Below are 16697 nucleotides of genomic sequence, written 5' to 3'. Positions count from 1 at the left end.
AGAAATGAATGCTTACGGTAACAAACCTGGTTACTATTTCATTGTGGGTCTGTTACCAAACGTAGCCAGCTGCCTCACTCCCTACTGTCTAAATAGGCAGCTGCCTTCTTAGGCAGTGTCCTAACAGAGATGGAACCTCTTAAGTGACTGATTTGGAACGCACTACATAGGCAGAACTGCAGCATACAAATAGCACTCTGTATGGAAGACTCGACTCACAATTGATTGGCATGAGATCTTTCTGGAATCAGCACAGTGGTCTAGTAAGCATAAAAATACACAGGGCAAAAAAATCAAGTAAAATAGTAAATGTTTAATTAAAACTATTTTTTAATTAGTAGTTTTTGGTATCGAATTAACTATATTTATAATCAACATCTCATTGGACCAAGCCTATTATACCTTAATTCAAAACATACTCTACACAAGTACGTGTACACAGATACTTCTTGCTACAGATGCTTGTTCATTGTTGTGTTCTGAAATGAGAAATTAATAACTCAACAAAAGTACATCTTTCATTCTCAGCTTTGCCACAAGGTTCGCTATGGACAACATTTTTGTGAACTGTCCGCTACTATGCTTTAAAGACTGTTTTGTCAGGTAACCTGAAAAATCTGCTTCATGTTATAACATCTAAGTTAAGTGGAATTGTTCAAGTCAAAATATTATTTAATATGCTGAATCACATGACTACATTAGGTTACATCAATGAAAGTAATGCAAAGTTTTCATGTTTTGCTACTTTTGTACATGTATGTTTAGTTTTGTCTTACAGGTAATCAATCGACTGTAATAGTGGAGCAACATTTTAAAGAGAATCTTGCTGAGCAAAACTAAATTTCAGGCATGCCATGTGAATATGAATATGACATATTGATAGGATTATGGTCTTGGTGGCCTAGATCTGCTACGCAGCTGCTGCAGAGCAAGTACGAAGACTTGCTACTTCTAGAAAAACACATGCACAATGAGACAAAATGCAAGACATGCTGCATCGAGCATGTGATATATGCTGCTGCACAAATAGACAAAAACAATCCTCAACCAAAGCAGGGAGACTGCACAAACTTATAACACATAAACACCAACCCCCAATCAAGCAGATCTGTCACCAAGACTTATGTACTGCTGCTGCTCCTTAGAGCCATGTGCACTGAGTGTATGCTAGCTAGTTGTGCCTAGGCCACAGGCAAAATATTGTAATGCTAATGAACCAAACTTTTACGTGTGCCTCGCCCTGCTTAGCCGAATAGCTTAAACTCGTAATGTGTACATGAGCTAGGAAAGCCCAGAGATTTTTCAACTAGTGACAATATTCTATGTGTGGATTTATTTAATCTAATGACCTAAAATAGTGGTGTGTGCCAGCTACATTAGGCCAAAGCTTACCTTATTAAGACACGCTACTGTGTGTCATAACTAAAGCAGACCTTACCATGCAAGCTGATAGAAGGAACCCCCAGCAAACCACCTGAGCAAATAGGGTTTTCAGAGAAAAAAAACTCTCATAGTGTGCTTCAGAGAAAACAGCTTAACTGCAAAACGAAGCTATTATAAAGTGCATGTGCACTTTATATAGGTATATATAGGTATGTTATTTAGTTGTGTAGTCTCATGTGGTTCTGTGTTTGTCCTATGTTGTTTTTATGTAGCACCATGGTCCTGGAGGAATGTTGTCTGGTTTCGCTGTGTACTATACTAACTGTATATGGTTGAAACGACAATAAAAACCACTTGACTTGACTTGACTATTTAAATAAGCTAAGGAGAGAGACGCAAGATGATTGAACCAATCAGCTTGCGCTATGCAAGCTCATTTGTTTAACATGTCACACGTGAGCGAGGCGATTGGCTAACAGATAACATGTCAAAGAAGCTATCAGCTTGTGCCACATAAAGTTGCATGTCTGAAATTTGGTCATTTAACTGGTTTGATTCAAGTAAAAATTATTATTTTATATGATTAAATCAATGTGACTTGTAAATGATCTTTACAGTAATTTTTATTGTTTAGAACAAGTATAAATATACACTTATTGTAAAAATTTTAGGTTTCCACATAAATTCAGTGTAAATTACTTACAGACAGTTTTAACATTGTTCAATTCCCTCTCCTCCAGCTGCCCATTTCTTGCATCTAACCTGACTCCTGCCATCCCAGCCATTGGAGGAGTGCTGTTCTTCTTTGTAATGGGAATGCTGCTCAGAGCAAGCTTCACCGACCCAGGCGTCCTGCCCAGGGCCACACCAGAGGAAGCGGCAGACATAGAGAGGCAGATAGGTGGGAGGAAATGCTGACATAATCACAATTCTTGTCTGTCTTTCCTTGTACTGTGCTGTCATGCTGAGCTGCATTTGCAGGCTGCATTGTCTGTAGACTGCTGTAAAGAGAATTCTCAGAGTGAAAAGAAACTGAGAGCATTTGATGTTATTCTCTCTTTTCTTGTGATATGAATAATGCATGCTACCTCTCAGGTCTGTTGTCAGCCCAGGGTAATAAAAAATCTGCTGAAATATTCATACTTAGGAAAGATTCTAGGTCTTTTAAAGTATTTGATTGTGTTATTCACTCTGATTTTATAATCAGTCTTGAGGTAGTGGTTGTTAATAAATTGGTTAGGGTGTTAGGAGCCAACAACTACAAATTTATTTAATCTGTGTAAACTGCAGGCTAGGGCTCAATTCCAAGTTTAAGAACTGGCTCCCTTTCAATTCATGAGTTGTAATTTGGCCATGATCGACAGGATGTTGTATACTGAAAAAATACTAACCTTAAAATTGTGCTTCATGTGGTAACATCTAAATTAACTGATATAATTCAAGTCAGAAATATTATTTAACATCACTGAATCAACCTGTACCTATACATTAGATTACACCATCAAAAATCAAATAGCAGTAGCTCCTTAAGGAAACAATTGCAGGTTACCACTTTTTACAGTGAATTTAATGAATTACAATTTAAAGAAATTCAACAGCCTTACACAACAGAGTAAATGAATGAATTTTGACTATTTATTCTGTTATGATGGAAATGTTATTTGAGCTGATAAGATATATTTTTCTAAACTAAATTGAAGACTACAGCATCAATACAGATTTTAATTGTTCATACAGCCCAAGAAAACAGCTTGATAATAAAACAACAAAATAACTTTACAAAAATAATTATTGACATTCAAATACATTGGATATATAATATATTGTGTAAAAAGCATTCAGGGAAATTAAGTGTTCTTCTACCGTGGTCCATAAAATGAATGATTTATTAAATATAATAAAATAAATAAAATGTAAATACATATTTCTATAGGTGGCAAAAATTGTGTTATGTATTATGTTATATTATATATTGTTTATGGAAATACCCCATATGTTCTTGAAACATGTATGAAACATATGTTCATATGAAGAAGAAAGTGACAGTGGAGATTGAAAGTAAAAAATGCTTGTTAAATGTTTATGTAAATATTGATCTGTTTCTTACCCACACTTATCATATCACTTCTGAAGACAGAGATTAAACCACTGGAGTCGTATGGATTACTTTTATGGTACCTTTATATCCATTTGGAGCTTCAAACTTTTGGTACCCATTCACTTGCATTGTATGGACATACAGAGCTGAAATATTCTTCCAAAAATCTTTGTGTTCAGCAGGAGAAAGTCATGCACGTCTGGTTGGCATGAGGGTGGGGAAATTATGAGAGAATTTTCATTTTTGGGTGAACTATCCCTTTAAACGTGTTAAAATGATTTTAGTGTGATAAAACCTCTGTTCTACATAATTCTAGCATAATAAAATCGCTTACAGGAATTACCAGCATTACAACTTTACACAGATATGGTTAGTGAGCGATTTTATTAGTAACATTAAAATCAATTAGTTCCTACAATTCTGCATCCTATTGGCTACCTCACTTCAGGTTCTTAAAATATAGGAATTCAATTTTGACTTGAAAAAAGGCATTCTCAATTCAGTCTCAGTTCAGAAACATTGAAAGGGAATTAGTTTTTTTTATCAGGACAGTGGACCACAGCTATTGGAAATTAAAATCATAGGGGCTGAGCCAGTGAAGTGCACTTTAGTTTAGGGTTTTCAGCTTTTATTTGGAGTAATGTGCCCTTGCAGTTCAATTGAATAATATAGTAGTAAGTAAACACTGCTGTGTGCCTCAGGGGTGCTGTGTGCTACTTAAAAGACACTGCATAGTGTGTTGAGAATCAAGTAAGAGGTATTAAAGGGATTTTCCCATTCAGTACAACCTAAGCTCTAATGAAACTATCCGTGTCATACAGTCGATTATCACAGAAAATCAATTAGACTCATCAAACAAAAATGAGAAAAAGAAAAGTGTACATTTTCTATTGATTGTAGCAGCACTCATTCTTTAGAAGATAACCCAGCCAAGGTTGCGTTTCCCAAAAGCATCATTAGCCAATTATGGTTGCAAGTTACATCATACCAACATATTTAAATGATTTGGTGTTTCCCGAAACCATAGTTCCAACGAACATTCGTAAACAGCATTGTTATGTTGTGTGGTTGGATTTACAGCACTTTACCTGTGGTTAGAAGAATAGTTCCTTGTTATATCTTTCATTCTGTCAACACTTTGACTATGTTTACATTGATTTAAAAAATGTATCTGGTCGGATCATACAGTATGCCTCATTCATCAAACAATCCAAAGCACGAGAACTCATTGAGTTGGAAGGGAATATTAAAAGTGCAGAGGCAGAGCTGATGCGCCGAATGTCATCTAAAGGCCTCAGAGAATTGATAATACTATTTTGTTGCGGAAGGTGGAGTTTTGGCTATTTAGGGCAAGACCGTCATGCTTTGATTCGGGTGACAAAGCAGGGAAGCTTTTGGCTAGATATATAAAGCAGTGAGTGAGCCGATTGGCTAACAGATAACGAGTCAAAGAAGCTATCAGCTTGCGCCACATAAAGTTGCATGTCTGAAATTTGGTCATTTAACTGGTTTGATTCAAGTAAAAATTATTATTTTATATGATTAAATCAATGTGACTTGTAAATGATATTTACAGTAATTTTTAATGTTTAGAACAAGTAGAAATATACCCTTATTGTAAAATTTTTTGGTTTCCACATAAATTCAGTGTAAATTACTTACAGACAGTTTTAACATTATTCAATTCCCTCTCCTCCAGCTGCCCATTTCTTGCATCTAACCAAGGTGGTGAAATATTTACATCAGCCATTAATATTAATAATGCATTTAAAGAATTCTATCTTGATCACTCTACTAATGAAGATATTGGAAACTTTGTGGAACCATTAGAACTCCCTAAACTAACAACTGAGCAAAAAAATTCTCTTGATTCTGAGATAAACTTGGAGGAGTTTGGCAGGGTAATTAAGGCCTTGCCTACAGGCAAGGCTCCAGGGCCAGATGGCTTTGACACTGAATTTTTTAGATCTAATGCTACAGAACTGGCTCCACTTTTGTTAGACATTTATACGGAATCATTAAAGAATGGAAAGCTTCCGCCAACCATGACACAAGCCCGGACCAGCCTGATTCTTAATAAAGGACAAAGATCCAAGCAAGTGTAAGAGTTACCGTCCAATTTCCCTGATCCAGTAATATTTAAAAAATATTGTCAAAAATCCTGGCTAATCGATTAAGCAAAGTTATGACATCTCTTATACATATAGATCAGGTGGGGTTTATTTGGTGCAGCAGCTCTTCTGATAACATTAGGTTTTTCATCAATATCATGTGGTCAGTGGCGAATGATCAGACTCCAGTCGCTGCCATCTCAGTTGATGCCAAAAAGGCATTTGATATGGTAGAATGGGATTATCTTTTTAAGATTTTGGAAATACACAGGTTCGAGAATACTTATATTGGGTGGATTAAATTACTTTATAGACACCTGGTAGTGGCGGTTCAAACAAATTAATTTCAGATTATTTTACTCTGGATAGGGACACCCTGTAGGGTATTACCTCTTTCACCATTATTGTTTTGTCTTGCCCTAGAACCATTAGCAGCTGCGATAAGAAGAGAAGATGATTTTCCGGGGGTGGTGGCGGGAAGTATGGCGCATAAGCTTTTGCTTTACGCTGATGATATTTTATTATTCGTCTCCGACCCCATTAGATCTAAATCTGAAGTTTTGTTTCTGATAGCGAACTGCCAAGTAACGGCTTTTCAGCCGGGTGCCTTCCAGTGGCCTAAACAGGGCATTAAGTATTTGGACATTTTATTCCCAGCATATTTGTCTAATTTAGTTAGTTAAGGTTTTCGAGCTATGTGGGTAGGTGAGCTTCATTACATTTATCTATGATTGAGAAGGTTAATGTTATTAAAATAAATTGTATTCCAGAATGTAACTACCTGCTACAGTTTCTCCCTGTAGATGTCCCACTCTCTTATTTCAAGCAATTTGATAGCACAGCGAAGTCCTTCATTTAGATTGGTAAGCGTCCTAGATTACATTTAATAAGTTACATAGGCCGATTGACTAAGGTGGGCTAGGCCTACCCGAGATTTTGTTTTATTATTATTTGTTCGGTCTCAGACATTTCCCTGGTTTTGTATTGAACAGGAAAATCTTGCCCCTATTTCCAAGAGGTCCTCGCTGCAGCCTGTAGCACGATGACGTAGCTGGATGGTCCATTACTGGACGCTGTTACGCTTTGTTAAATTAAAACTGTTTTTATATGTGAGTCCTTCAATATATTTACATGATGTTTAGCCTTCCCCCCTGGCTGTTTTGTTTTTCTCTTTATATATGTATTATTGTAGTTTAGACTGCTTCATCAGTGACGGCAATCACTATAGCCCAAAGGACAACTATTTAATGGTCACTTTAGTGACAAGCGCTTGATCTGACTGCTGTGATCAGTTTGTATATTAAACTTAAAATCAGTTGTTGTTTTTTTGTTTTGTTTTTAATGTACGTACATGTCCTGCAGACACTGAAATAAAAAAATATACTTCTGGTTTAAAGTTAGGTTTAAAATCATGTGATTTAAAATGTTGTAAAATTAACTATCCAGTACGTATTGGACCATCCAGCTACGTCATCGTGTTACAGGCTGCAGCGAGGGGTGTCTCCCTATTTCTCCATTGCATAGCCTTTCTATCAAACTAATCGGAGAAGTTAAGTTACACCCCTTTATCTCGCATTTGCACATGGTATGGACAAAAGTGTCCAGAGTGTTTAATTCAGACATTTATTTAAATATTGCCTCAAGCATATGGCTTAACCCTTAATTATGTATTAAAAGGTCCCCTTTCTGTTGGTCAGAGTGGATTGTGATGGGGTTACTACACCCGGTGACCTATATGAGAGTGGAGTGTTGAGATCATTTGAAAATATGGTTCAACATTTTGGGATTCCCAGATCTCAGTTCTGTAGGTATTTACAGCTGCACTACCTGCCCTGCACTGTTTTTGGGAGTAGCACAAATGTGGCAGATACTCTGTGAGAGGTGTACTGCTTTTGGAAAAGGTCATGAGACATCGGTGTATTACTCTCTGCTAATTCAAAGTCTCGGGGATGGAGCTTTGAGGGATATTGGGGATAAACACATAAAAAAATTGGGTTCTGACCAGTGTTATGATTGGTAGGCAGGTTATTTTAAGGGAATGGAAGTCGGATGGAGTGCCCTCATTTCCAGAGTGGTGTGCGGAGATGCGGAGTGTGGCAGTTTTCGAGGGGGTGTCAAGTAGAAGGCTGGGGTTTTGGGATTTGTTTGAAAGGAAATAGGGCAATTATTTATTGTTTTTGAGGCACTCTCAGGGAGGGGCTGTGGAAGAGAAGTTAAGTTTTAATTATGTATATGTATATATTATTATTATTATTATTATTTTTTTTTTTGTTGATGATGTTTTTTGTGTGTGTGTGTGTGTGTGTGTGTGTGTGTGTGTGTGTGTGTGTGTGTGTGTATTCTTATATGTGACCACAGGGGTGTTCTTTAGGGGTCAGGGTGGGGTTGGTGATTGGGGAGTGGTAATAGTGGGGGTTAAATGTTGATTCAGTGTATATATGTTGTGTTTTTCTTTGTTATATATCAATGAATCAATAAAAAATGTTAATTGAAAAAAAAAAAAATGTATTCCAGCAATTTGCAGAAAGCAGCATTCCGAAATGTAACATAAACGTGAGTGCAGCCTTTTAAGGGATTAAAGGCTGTTAAGAGAAAGCGCTTTATCACACACGGTTTCTGTCAACCCATCTGTTGCAGTGCAATGCATCTGTCACATTAAAAAGTGCATCCCGCTTTCTTGTCTTCAGCAGCTTTCTTGAATTAAATGGCTTTCTGGTGTACGTGTAAATGAGCTATTATAATTTAATATTTGCAGAAGTTATTACTCCACCCCCTGAATAATGTAATTAACGACAGCTCAACAAATGTGGTTCAAACAATTAATGTGTATTACAGTTTTGGGAAACAGTCGTGACAAGACAGTTAATTTGTCATAAATTTTCTAATAAACAATGAACCCCAAAGACAAATTGGAAGGATTTGGGGCATTTCATCCTTTACAGTGCACAATATTGTTAAAAGATTCAAGGAATCCGGGCAAGGCTCAAAAACCACTTCTAAATGCATGTGATCTCTGATCCCTTAGACATCACTGTCTTAAAAACCGTCATGCGTCATGGACGTGGGCTCAAGAATACTTCAGTAAACCATTCAGTCAATACCATTCGCCGTTGCAGCCACAGATGCACGGTTCCACAGTGATGGCAAATAATTGATGCATTTCTATGCCCAGCCTTATTTTTTGAACGGAGTACTCGGAAATCAAACAGAAACATAGTAAATTATGTAAGTTATTACACCACCCCCTGAATAATGTCATTAACGACAGCTCAAACTATGAATGTGTATCAAACTATAGTTACTTCAGTTTCGGGAAACAGTCATGACTAGATGCATCGTACTATTGTGGCTACCCAGTGAGTTACGTTGTTGTACGGGAAACGCACCCCAGTTCATCCACCCAGAAAAGTAGTCTCGCCAATAAAAGTGTGATTTAGACAACATTACAGCTGAAATAACATATATTGTACAGAGAAATTAATGGAACCACTTGAACAACAATACAAGCTTTAAATGTATGCTTTTAAACCTTCAGGAATGCCTTCCCCATAAACGTGTACATTGTACAGTAATTGATTTACTATAATCATGTTTCTAGTCTTTACAAACTGAGGGGTGAATCAAAATAATTGTCTGTGGTAGTCGACAGCACAACACAGATGTGATTGACAGAGCTTAAAAAAATGGAATTAAAATGAGTGTTTTGTGGCTTGTAGTACATATCTTTTAGCTTAGATGGCATTTATATACTAGTGTACTTGCAAAAGTAAACAAAATAAACTTTTAGCAGATATACATTTACAATTTTACAAATGTACAATCTTTCTCTTTCAGGAAAACAGGCCAAAAATATTGATTATATTTTGCTTGATTATATTTTTATCCAGTTAAAGCTATTGGCAATTTAAAAACAAAAGGGTTGAGCCATATCTTCCTATTTTAATAGAAAATACATAAAAATTGTACTTGTTAAGCTGTTTCTTGGGGTCTTTAAGTTGATTTGAACTTGGATCATTAATTTAAAAACATTATACTGACAGACTTCCGAAGTGAATTACTCACTGAATTGGTCTCGGGTCTGTTCTGGTATGTTTCACAGATGCAGCCAATGGTCCGAGTGGTCCAGGGTATAGACCGCCACCCAGAACCAGAGAGGTGGTCATTAATGGTCAGACGGTCAAGCTGAAATACTGTTTCACCTGCAAAATGTTTAGACCACCGCGGGCATCACACTGCAGCCTGTGTGACAATTGTGTGGGTAAGCATATGTGTACTGTATGCGTGTTTGTGTGTGAATATATTTTAGTCAGCATCATGAAATGATTTTCTAATGTCTGGTTATGCTGGATTTGGATTTCTCCTCAGAGAGATTCGATCATCACTGCCCGTGGGTGGGGAACTGCGTAGGGAGGAGGAACTATCGCTTCTTCTACCTGTTCATCCTCTCACTCTCCTTCCTCACACTCTTCATCTTTGCCTTCGTCATCACACACGTAATACTGAGTAAGAGTGCTGACTGCCTACTTCCTTATATAAGATCACCCTTAAGTCTCAAAACAATTGTCAAATTTTAAGCTCTCTTTTCAGCAAAAATACTTTGCCACTGAAACCCTGTTCACACTGCCAGCGATTTTAACACTTGAGGTTGTTAGTCGCTGTACTGTTGGTCATTATTGGTGGTTGACCAGCTTCGTCTGCTAGATAATTAAGTTGGTCATTTATTAAATTGGAAGAGAATAGTATTTTACCATCCAAAAATTACATGCTTCACCTTTCAACATCATTTACAACTTGATTTTCTTTCAATGGCATGTTCAAAAACATTTCTTTGGTCAGTGTTTCGGTTCACCAAAGTTCTCCTTTAAGACCCAATACTGGTGCATTACCTCTGTAATCTGTGTTATGGGGTTCCACCATCGATCAGCTCCTCTCAACTCTAGGCTAGCAGGTGGAAGCTGTGAGCGCACTGACAAAGCAGTTTCCGTAGGGGGAAGTGATGGAGTGCCTGTAAGTCTGAGCTCTGCATTGTTTACCGCTCAGGACCAATTAATCTTAGGTTGCTGTAGTGAAAAATGGCTCCTGGAAGATGTTTATTGGACAGGGCAGAGTCAGCGCGGCTTTATTTACCCAAAAATCTCTCCTCAGATGCCCTCTGGAAACCATTAGTGTGAAACACAGCCGTTGACTCTAAAGCAATGCATAGAGGTGATAGCACTCAATGTGTCCGGACAGTGTATTAGGGATTGTTCCTCCTCCTCAAGTGGAGGTTTCACATCAGAGGAGGTTTCACATCAGTGGTTCTCAACTGGTTTTGCTTAAATTTTATGTAACAACCTAGCACAGTGCTAAAATATTTTGTCATACAAAAGTATCATTTGGTGTATTATTGTTTTCTAAATATCCCTTTATTGTCATTTATGTAGTTTTTGGTATATTTTCTTTTTCAACACCAATTACAAAAAGTTGGGACATTGTGCAAAATGACAACAAATACAAAAAGGTGTGATTTGTAAATGTATTTTGACTTGTATTCAAACAAAGAGTATGACGACATGGTAATTCATGGTTTACCTAATCAGCTGCATTGGTTTTTGAAGATGGAAGTTTTTTCTGAAATTGATGCCTGCAACACAAAAAGTGCAACTCCAAATAATTATAATAATAGTTGATGTTAAACAGGTGACACAATCATGTTATAGTAGATAAGGAGCCTCCAAAAAAAGACTAGTCCTTCAAGAACAAGGATAAGTCGAGGCGTGCCATTTTGCCAACAGGTGCATCAGCAATTAATCCAGCACTTTGAGAACAATGTTACCCAAAGACAAATTGTAAGGATTTGGGGCAATTCACACTCTACATTGCACAATATAGTTAAAAGAAAGGAATCTGGTCAAATCTCGATGTCTAAAGGGCAAGGCCTAAAACCAGTTCTGAATGCGCATGATTTCTGATCCCTCGGACATCACTGTCTTTAAAACCGTCATGCATCAGTAATGAATATGGGCTCAAGAATAATTCGGTAAACCTTTGTCAGTCAACACCATTGGCCGTTGCATCCACAGATGCACTGTTCCACAGTAGTAGCAAAGAATTGATGCATTTCTATGCCAGCCTTATTTTTTTACTTTGAGATCACATGTATTCAGAAGTGTTTTTTGGCCTTGCCCTTTAGACACAAAGATTTGACCGAATTCCTTGGATCTTTTAACTATATTTTGCACTGTAAAGGATGAAATGCCCCAAATCCTTCCAATTTGTCTTTGGGGAACATTGTTTATTAGAAAATTAACTAGAAAATGAATTACAAATTAACTATCTAGTCACGACTGTTTCCCGAATCTGTAGTAACTATATCGTACATTCATTGTTTGAACCACATTGGATGAGCTGTCATTAATTACATTATTTAGGGGCTGGAGTAATAACTTCTGCAAATTTAGTACTTGGAAATCAAACAGAAACATAGAGGAGGCTACATACCGCCACAGTTCCACCACGTCCTTACCTGATGGCAAATGACATAATATTAAAAATATATTTTCTATGGTAATCAGAGTTTTTGTCCTAACCAGTAGTGACAAGCGACGGTACATTCTATCGATCGCTTGTTTTCTATTTTCGGCATTGTGCGGTGAAATGGCACCAGTCCAAAAACGTTCAAAACAATAAGGCTGGGCATAGAAATACATAAATTCTTTGACTACAAACTCTTCAGATATGTTTAGTAAATTCTGTTCTCTGTTTTTTGTGAAGCTGTGTTGTGTTCTGTCACTATCGATGTGGCGGACCTGTTTTTAGATAAACAAACAAGTTTTCGCTTGAATGCCGCAATGTCGCGAGGGGGCTGCGTGAAATGTTGCTCTCATGCCCTATAATGAAACTGCACAGGAGATCAAGGGTCAGTGAAGAAATAATAAAAAAAAATTTTTCTTCTTCTCTAAACCTTATCGTATGCTTTCATAACAATCATAAGTATCATGGAATAATTTATTAGACTTCTGAATTATACTTTTGTGTTCTTTTGAAGCCTGAAGTAGTCACCATGAACTGCCATTGTATGACATAACTGAGCACAAATTGTTTTAGCAATTTCTCCATAGTCATATAGGATAATAACAACACGGGTGAGTAAACAATGACTGAATTTTCATTTTTGGGTGAACTATCCCTTTAAGCCTTTACTATGCAAAGCAGAAGCTATACATCAACACTGTTCAGAAGCGCTGCCGACTTCTCTGGGCTTGGTATAACCTGAGATTTCAAATAGATTTGGGGGAAAAATGCTGTCATGTTATCTGGGCCAAAGAGGAAAATGATCATCCAAGCTGTTATCAGGTCCAAAAGCCAGTGTCTGTCATGGTATGGGGGTGTTTCAGTGCTCATGGAATGGGTAACTTGCACATCTGTGAGGGTAACAGTAATGCAGAAAAATAAGTAAAACTTTTGGTGCAACATATCCTGCCATACAGACGGCGTCTTTTCTAGGGACATCCCTGTTTTTTCAAGCAGGACAACGCTAAACCTAATACTGCCTGGAATACAAGGTCATGGCTGCGAAAGCAGTGAGTGTGGGTGCTAGATTGGCCTGCCTGCAGTCCTGACCTGTCTCCAAATTAGAATGTGCATTATGAAGTGCAAAATACAGCAATGAAGGCCCTGTAAAATTATGCTCTTGAGGATCTACATAATGGATACAAGTGGGAAAATTCTGCTTGCTAACTTAGCAAACTTATATCTTCAGTGCCCAAATGCTTAATAAGTGTAATTCGAAGTAATGGTGATGTTTCACAGTGATAAACAGTCGACTGTCCCAAATATTTTGGAGCGTGTTGCAATCATTTGATTTAAAATCATATATTTTCAATAAAACAATAAATTCACAAGTTAAAACATAAAATAATAAGTTGTTGTAGTGCTTTCAATATAGCACAGGGTGAATAGAATTTACAAATCATTCCTTTTTTTATTAGCATTTTACAAACTGTCCATGTTGGCGTATAATAGTGCTATATTGATGTAGTGATGTAGTACTGTTACGAATGGAGGCAGCAAAGGCAGACGAGGAGAGTGGATCTAAATGCAACTTACTTTATTAAATAAACAAACGAATAAACACAAAAGAAACAACCACAATGGGAAAACAGGAAACTAAACACAATGAAATAAAACTGAGAACTCGGGCAGGGAACACATACCAGGCATGACAACATTCAACAATCGACCGAGGGGAGTGAAAACAACCTGGTTAAAATACAGGGACATGGGAAAACGGGAGCCAATGAACCAACAGAACTCAAACAAGATGACAAGGTGATAAACAGAAACCAATGGGAAACTAACGAGGGCAGGTGAAAACAATGAACAGCGAACACGAGGGCTAACAAGACGACTATGGTGCTATAAGGGTGACCAAAGTGAAAACTAAGGAACTACAAAAGTGACAAAAATGACAAACAAAGGGCAACAGTGAGACAAGACAAGGTATACATAACAGAGCCCCCTCTCAAAGGATCGGATTCCAGACAATCCTAAAAAAGAAACAAATAAAAGAAGGCACCAGGAGCAGACGGGCAGACCAGGGGGCGCACGAGCGCAAGAAGGCAGTCCAAGGGGGCACAGAGGGCAGGCAGGAAGTCCAAGGGGGCACAGAGGGCAGGCAGGAAGTCCAAGGGGGCACAAAGGGCAGACCGGCAGTCCAAGCGGGGTACAGAGGGGACTGGGTCAGGGGGCCTGGGAGGTGGCCACAGGACAGGGACCGGTTCAGGGGGCCTGGGAGCTGGCCACAGGGCAAGGATAGGTTCAGGAGGCCTGGGAGCTGGCCACAGGGCAAGGACAGGTTTGGGGGGCCTCGGAGGCAGTCGAAGGACAGGGGCCGGTCCTGGAGGCCTGGGAGGTAGCCTCAGGACAGGGACAGGTCCTGGAGGCGGAGCGGAGAAGGGGCTCTGGAGACGAAGCTGAGGGAGGCTCAGGAGGCGGAGCCAAGGGAGGCGGGACCATGGAAAGCTCTGGAGGCTCAGGAGGCGGAGCCGAGGGAGGCGGAAACATGGAAAGCTCTGGAGGATCAGGGGGCGGAGCCATGGGAGGCTCAAGAGGCAGAGCAGAGGGAGGCTCAGGAGGCGGAGCCGAGGAAGGTTCGGGGGCTCGGGAGGCGGAGCCGTGGGAGGCTCGGGAGGCGGAGCCGTGGGAGGCTCGGGAGGCGGAGCCGTGGGAGGCTCGGGAGGCAGAGCCGTGGGAGGCTCGGGAGGTGGAGCCGAGGAAGGTGGCGCCGTAGGAGGCTTTAAAGGCGGAGGCCTGGAAGGCTCTGGAGGCGGAGCCGATGGAGGTGGCGCCGTAGGAGGCTCTGGAGGTGGAGCCGAGGAAGGCTCTGGAGGTGGAGCCGAGGAAGGCTCGGGAGGCGGAGCCGAGGAAGGTGGCGCCATATGAGGCTTTAGAGTCTCTGGGAGCAGAGCCGTTGGAGGCTCGGGAGGCGGAGCTCTGGGAAGCTCGAGAGGAGGAGCCCTAGAAGGCTCGAGAGGCTTGAGAGGCGGAGCCCTGGAAGGCTTGAGAGGCGGAGCCCTGGAAGGCTTGAGAGGCGGAGCCCTGGAAGGCTTGAGGGGCGGAGCCCTGGGAGGCTCGAGAGGCTTGAGGGGCGGAGCCCTGGAAGGCTTGAGAGGCTTGAGTGGCGGAGCCCTGGGAGGCTCGAGAGGCTTGAGGGGCGGAGCTCTGGAAAGCTCGGAAGGCAGAGCTCTGGAAAGCTCAGAAGGAGGAGCCCTGGAAGACTCAGGAGGAGGAGCCCTGGAAGACTCGGGAGGAGGAGCTCTGGAAAGCTCGGGAGGCGGAGTTCTGGAAAGCTCGGGAAGCTCGGAAGGCGGAGTTCTAGGAAGCTCGGAAGGCGGAGCTCTGGGAACCTCGTGAGGCGGAGCTCTGGGAAGCTCGGGAGGCGGAGCCCTAGAAGGCTCGGGGGCCTCGAGAGGCTGATGCCGTAGGAGGCGGAGCTGCGAATGGCGGGGCCGAGGCGGAGCCGAAGAAGGCTCTGGAGTCTCTGGGGACAGAGCCGTAGGAGGCTCGGGAGGCGGAGCTCTGGGATGCTCGAGAGGCGGAGCTCTGGGAAGCTCGAGAGGAGGAGCCCTAGAAGGCTCGAGAGACTTGAGAGAGTTGAGAGGCGGAGCCCTGGAAGGCTCGGGAGGATCAAGAGGAGGAGCCCTGGGAAACTCTGGAAGAGGAGCCCTAGAAGGCTCGGGGGCCTCGAGAGGCTGACGCCGTAGGAGGATGAGCCGCGGCGGAGCCCAAGAAGGCTCTGGAACTGTAGTGGCTACAGGCGCTGGCTCTGGGACGGTAGAGGCAACAGGCGCTGGCTCTGGGACGGTAGAGGCTACAGGCTCGCTGACCGTGGAAGGCGTGGGCACCGGCTCGCTGACCGTAGAAGGCGTGGGCACAGGCTCGCTGACCGTGGAATGCGTGGGCACAGGCTCCTTGCAGTAAGCCGCTAGATCCATTTGCGGTCAATCGTTCTGTTACGAATGGAGGCAGCGAGGGCAGACGAGGAGAATGGATCTAAATGCAACTTACTTTATTAAATAAACAAACGAATAAACACAAAAGAAACAACAGGAAACTAAACACAATGAAATAAAACTGAGAACTCGGGCAGGGAACACATACCAGGCATGACAACATTCAACAATCAACCGAGGGGAGTGAAAACAACCGGGTTAAAATACATGGACATGGGAAAACGGGAGCCAATGAACCAACAGAACTCAAACAAGATGACAAGGTGACAAACAGAAACCAATGGGAAACTAACGAGGGCAGGTGAAAACAATGAACAGCGAACACGAGGGCTAACAAGACGACTATGGAGCTATAAGGGTGACCAAAGTGAAAACTAAGGAACTACAAAAGTGACAAAAATTACAAACAAAGGGCAACAGTGAGACAAGACAAGGTATAAATAACAAGTACATATGTAGTGCTATATTGAAAGCACTACAACAACATATTATTTTAATTTGGTGATTTGGCTAGCTTCTACCAAGTAACGGATGAACTTGCACCAAAATTCTATAGTTTGATTGGAACGCCTTTGACATTGCAATTATGACGTGATGTGAGTTCAAGTGATT

At 40.8% G+C, this 16697-nt stretch overlaps 1 protein-coding gene across 2 annotated transcripts in view; it reads left to right on the top strand.

Annotated features, from left to right (window-relative positions):
* LOC127621784 (palmitoyltransferase ZDHHC14-like) overlaps positions 1–16697 on the top strand; it is a 61672-nt gene that overhangs the window by 4702 nt on the left and 40273 nt on the right. For both annotated transcript variants that reach the window (XM_052095510.1, XM_052095511.1), the window contains exons 2-4: positions 2124–2284; positions 9692–9850; positions 9958–10095. In XM_052095510.1, coding sequence (XP_051951470.1) covers positions 2124–2284; positions 9692–9850; positions 9958–10095 — 458 coding nt within the window. The remainder of the gene's footprint in view (positions 1–2123; positions 2285–9691; positions 9851–9957; positions 10096–16697) is intronic.

The sequence above is a fragment of the Xyrauchen texanus genome, chromosome 28 (assembly GCF_025860055.1).
Source record: "Xyrauchen texanus isolate HMW12.3.18 chromosome 28, RBS_HiC_50CHRs, whole genome shotgun sequence".
Lineage (NCBI taxonomy): Eukaryota > Metazoa > Chordata > Actinopteri > Cypriniformes > Catostomidae > Xyrauchen > Xyrauchen texanus.
Note: the sequence above shows the minus strand (reverse complement) of the source record. Positions and strands in the feature narration are given on the sequence as shown.